At 43.4% G+C, this 5404-nt stretch overlaps 1 protein-coding gene across 1 annotated transcript; it reads right to left on the bottom strand.

Annotated features, from left to right (window-relative positions):
- Positions 1–4097: 4097 nt before the first annotated feature.
- LOC138384055 (olfactory receptor 52M1) lies at positions 4098–5045 on the bottom strand. The gene has a single exon (XM_069469323.1). It carries the CDS (start codon positions 4944–4946, stop codon positions 4098–4100), a length of 849 nt encoding a protein of 282 aa, XP_069325424.1. The 5' UTR covers positions 4947–5045.
- Between the last annotated feature and the right edge of the window lie 359 nt (positions 5046–5404).

Raw genomic sequence — 5404 nt, 5'->3', positions numbered from 1 at the left:
TAATTAGAGGGACCATGATTATGCCTTCACCTTCTGGGTATTGATGCCAACTCAAACTGTTCAATAATCCTCAGTGTCTAGTTTTTTTCCCCCAAAATACAGTTGGCTGAGTAAGGTACAGTTGCCTGAGTAAATGGCCACAGGTTCCTTTGTGGAACAACTGAGATAATTATTATGGCACATACTCATGGCTTTTCACGGCCCTTCTACTTGGGGATCCAGGTACCTCTTAAATGAGTTATATATCCAAAAACTGGCACAGGTTTGGGAACTGGGCAAGAGATTATGACCTTGTTAGTTGACCATTCCAGCCTTCTCCATTCTTGCCCCATTAGGATGGTAATCAGAGCCTTGCTGGCTGCCTATCTAATTTGGCCCTTGGGACACAATACTTCATTAGCCATCTCCATAACTCCCTATGGGTCAAGGCCCCTTAGTGTTCCCTCTGACCTTGCCAGCTCTTATAGAAGGTTGCAGTTACTGACTTCTGGGGGTTAAATGCTGCCACCTGGCCTACTATGGCTCAATCATCCCCATCGGCATTAGTGAGCCCATGTCTTTATATGATATATCCACTGTAATATGCTCCCTTCTTTTTCTCCTATCTTCTTCCAGAGCAACATAAGCCATCACTACTTTTCAGGCTTACTGGAGCCACTCTAGCAGTGAATTTGTTTCATTTCCTAGGGTTCTTGCCAGGGTAATGAGTCCTGTGTCCCAAGAAAGTACCCTCCCAGCTGAATTTTTTAATCCAGTCTTAACATTTCAGCCCCCTTGATCAAGAACCTTCAAAATCCAATCCTAGGGGTTCTCTTCTGTCTCCTGCCAATATGTGCTAGCTAACCTAAAAATGATTCTGTTGTATAGTTATTTCCTCCCTTATCAGACCCTGCCTAGTCCTAGCAAGAGTATGATGTCTTTACTCCTACGTATCTGCTATAGCCAGGAGAAAGAGGTAAGAGCAATTCCTCAGGGGAATACCTGTTGCTGCACAGAAGTGCTGCTGTTCACTAGGGAAAAGCAGGTCACCTCAGAAAGCTCAAAGCATTTGAGGCATCTACAGTTTCAACATCCTCAAGGGCAGCCATTCCCATGCAGTGTTTCGGTGTCCCAAGTTTTCAAAAATATGGCCCTGAACTCAAAACACACCTTCTTGGCTGAGCTTCCAAACACCTCTGGAGCTCTGTGACTCTAACAAGTATGGTCTCAGCCTAGCATTCAGCAGTATATCATTGCCAGGGATGACTCTTTTCTTGCTTACAAAGAGGCCCTTACGTGTTCTAATGCCTAGCCATTAACTGTCTAATAGTCCTCAATTTCAACAACCTTCAGCAGCTCATTACAACATAGAAGAAGAAACCAAACTTTGCTGCCTTTGTAGCTTGCTCTCCTCACCCCCCAAATCTTTCAAATGCTTCGTTCATCACACCTGCAGTGGTGTCTTGCCCCATTGGGGTACTTCCGTAGTTCGCAACTAGTGATCCTTAGTGATTGAGCCACCATCTTCTGCTACGGTTATCTGTCCCACCTACCTAACTAGTAGAGCAACTTTTTCATGCTCCAGGCAATGAGCCAGTCCCAAATCCCCATCTTGTCTCTGACCACTGTTGGCTTCTCCAAGAAGCCACCGAGATGGGATTAGACATGTGAGACAACCACTGGGGTACATACTAGTGAGGGGAAAGTGGGGAAGAAGGCTGGGGAGCTAACGGAAAATGATGCCAGTCTGACCTCTGTAAAGCACTGAGAGTATAAGGGGAAAAGCCTCTAGACTTCTAGAAATGCAAAGTTTCAGCAAGTCCAATGGGAGTCCTGGAGTCATAACTCCCTGTCACACTGGGTCACTGGCTGGAAACAGCTTCTGGAAAGTCTGACAGCAGGAGCATGATGACAGCTTTAATTGCTGTCCTCCAGAGTCTCCATTACCTTCTCTTGAAGGTTGCATGTTTTGTGAGCTCCTTCACGTTTTATGTTTAGGTGGCCAACTTAATGCCCCTTGGCTTTATCCTGACTTTACAATGTCTACATCAATTCATAAAAGCTAAAACTGAGAATGTTATTCCATAACCAACCTGGCCAGACCATACAATCTTTAGAGAATGAAAACAAGTCTTATTTATGTACAAGGTTCTATATCTGGATTTTTTTTTTTTAACCTGATGATTAGATGATACCTCAAGTCACTTCTAGAGGTAATTCTGGGTCCTCAGGCCTTGCCCTCTCACACCTGTTCCACAGACATGCCCTGAGCACCAGTGAGCATATACTTGGTGCTGACTCCAAATATCGTCCCCAGGTTCCCAGTCATGGCAGAGATGGGTAAATAGAAGACTTGATTGCTTTCTCCATTCATAGGGAAAACACTCAACTCCAAGCTCAGACAACGAAAACTACTCACTATGAAGTGATAGGATGCAAGCTAGAGATGGTATGAAGATGAAACTTCCATGTAATTAGAACCCTAAATGACCACACATTCTAGATATCCCAATAATGGGGACAATTTATATTAATAGGACTAGCCAAAGCAAAACTAGAAGTCAGTTTCTCTGGTCTTCATGTAGTTCTGTCCTTGGTACTTGACTACTTCTTTCTGTTAAGCTCACTGATAGTGAATATACCAGGCTTTTATGTATACAAACTATTTTCCTGACTGTAATTTATAGGGTTATAGAACTCTAGTGATCAGACCTAAACTTAATCCAGGTTTGCCCTTTGTCCTTCTCTGGGAAGAAGTGCAGTAAAGGGGACTTCCTTGACCTATATGCTCCCAATTCACAGAATAATGGATACAGCTAATATCTGCTGTTGGGAATGTTAAGTGTGTAACAGTTCAGATTTCAGGGGGAGAGGTCTTCCAGCTCCCTTCCAGTTAAGGAAAAGGAGGAGCAAAGAGGCTAGGAGCTATGGTGTTCGTTCGTGGTTTTTTTTTTGTTGTTGTTGTTGTTGTTTTGTTGTTGTTGTTGTTGTTTTTTTTGGGGGGGGGAACAAAACTTAATTCCTGGTTTTTTTACCTCCTGATAAACTAAGTGACTTTGTCCAATCTTATCACTTCTGGGAACCTCAACTTCTTCACCTACAAAATGGAAAGTAATTCTTGCAGTATAAGGATTGTCAGTAATTCTAAAAATAATAGCTAAGTATATTCATATTAACTATCTAGGCATTGAGCTAATGCTTAATCTGGAGGGTAAAGCCACTATCTCTATAAACTATAGAACTCTATATTTTGTGCCTATCCATTTTAAGGACCCTGCATATTAATGAACAGGAATTCTACAAATAGATCAGGGTACAGGGAGGGTTTCTGTGTGTGGGGGGGGTGGGGGTATTCCTTTCCATGGAGCCCTTACCCATTTCAGCCCAGCAGAGAAAAATACAAGGGCAATGCTGAGAAACGGTCATGTTGTCTCACTTTCCTTCACTGAGCTGCTTAGTTTGTTGTGTGTATGTGGCTTTTTTTCCCCACCCAGACCACATTCTTTCGTAGGTGGTATCTTCATACCTGCTTAGGTGTAGAGATCAGTCTTCGGGAACATAACAAGCTTTATTAGTTACAAGTCTGCTAAAGGCTTAACTCGGGGAAACATCTTCTTACAGCTAAGGTGACCTCAAAGTGACAGTTTTTAGGACTTTATTAAAGAATATACAGAAAACAGAATAGAAAGCATTAGTACATAATGCCACAAGGTCTTAAACTCCAACCAAAACATTGAGCTAGGCAAGTTAAGTAACTTCATATGCAGTTCATAAAGGGGGTATCCTGTCATAGTTCCTCATGTAAAATGTGAACAATAATACCTACCTCATAAGTCATGTTCAAGAATTACATGACACATGCCGAATAGCTGTTTGTTAATGTCATTGTTTTATCTTCTCTGCAGCTCAAATGTTCTTTAGTCATAAGCTTTAGGTATCTTCCACCTTTAGAACTTAGAGTTGTATGCTCTTTCTCAGTATTTCCCTGGGACTATATAAAAGCTGGAGGCCATGAGGCCTAACTCCTCAGGTTCCTTGAAGTTGTTGATTGGGAAGCAGCCCACCATGTTTAAACACTTCTCCATGAGCTAGCTTGAGATAGAAGAAGGAAATAGCTGTCATCTAAGCTTGGTTTCTATCTTCAGGATTTGGAGAAGTCTCTCTCGGATCTGCTTGGTGCGGACAGCATAGACAATGGGATTGAGGATTGGAGGAATGAGGAGGTAGAAGTTGGCCAGCAGAGTGTGGACTGGAGGAGGCACATGGTGACCAAACCGGTGAATGAGGGAAGAAACAGCAATGGGAACATAAAAGATCAGGATGGCACAGATATGAGAACCACATGTCCCCAGGGTTTTAAGCCTGGCCTCAGGGGTGGCCAGCCCCATCACAGCCCTGAAAATCATCACATAGGAGGCGGCAATAGCTGCTGAATCCAGGATCAGCACCAGAAAGCCAATGCTCAGCCCATAAACATTGTTGACCCTGCTGTCACCACATGTCAAAGCGACTACAGCCATGTGCTCACAGTAGGAGTGGGAGATGATATGGGTTTTGTAAAGCGGAAGCTGCAGGCGAATCATTAGGGGCAGAGGTCCAATGTAGAGAACCCCCCGGAGGAAGGCAGCCAGCCCTATACGACCCACCACCATATTACTGAGCACCGTGGTATGACGTAGTGGGTTGCAGATGGCTACATAGCGATCAAATGCCATGGCGAGGAAAATGCCTGACTCAATAGTGGCAAAGCAGTGAATAAGGAACATTTGGCTCAAGCAGGCATCCAGGCCAATGTCACCAGCACCAAACCAGAAGATTCCCAGAAGTTTGGGCATAGTGGAAGTGGACAGAACTAGGTCAATGACAGCTAACATGCACAGGAAAAAGTACATGGGCTGGTGTAGGCTATGTTCTACCCTCACGACTGCCAGGATGGTCATGTTCCCCACCACAGCCACCAGGTACATAGAGCCAAAGGGGATGGAGAGCCAGATGTGCAGGGACTCCAATCCTGGGATGCCAGTGAGCTGGAAAGAGCTGGGTACTGAGCAGACGTTATGAAAAGTTAATATGGCCATTTGTATATGGACCTTCTCACTTGTGCCCCAAATGCAGAACTTATTTTCCTGGAAACAAAAGATAATCCTTTATTCTAAGGTCTTATGATAGAGAATAGAATCACTGAATAGATACTACACAAGTCTTATTTAAAGGTTATAGAATGTCATAGTGTCATGTTAGTACACTAAGTCCAAAAGCTTACCAAGAATAAGCTAAAATTCTCATTTGAAAGAATGAGTATTTTTGTGCAGTATGACCCTCAAGAAGTGATGTTCTTACATCAATAAATGAACTGACCTAAAGAAGACAGGTACTTATTTGGTTACTTACCTCTACAGGTAGGCTATGAAGTGGCTCTCAATCC

The sequence above is a fragment of the Eulemur rufifrons genome, chromosome 6, assembly GCF_041146395.1.
Source record: "Eulemur rufifrons isolate Redbay chromosome 6, OSU_ERuf_1, whole genome shotgun sequence".
In the NCBI taxonomy this organism is placed as follows: domain Eukaryota; kingdom Metazoa; phylum Chordata; class Mammalia; order Primates; family Lemuridae; genus Eulemur; species Eulemur rufifrons.
Note: the sequence above shows the minus strand (reverse complement) of the source record. Positions and strands in the feature narration are given on the sequence as shown.

Coding starts and splice junctions, on each gene's coding strand:
- LOC138384055 (XM_069469323.1), bottom strand. CDS start 4,946: ATGTACCTGGTGGCTGTGGTGGGGAACATGACCATCCTGGCAGTCGTG.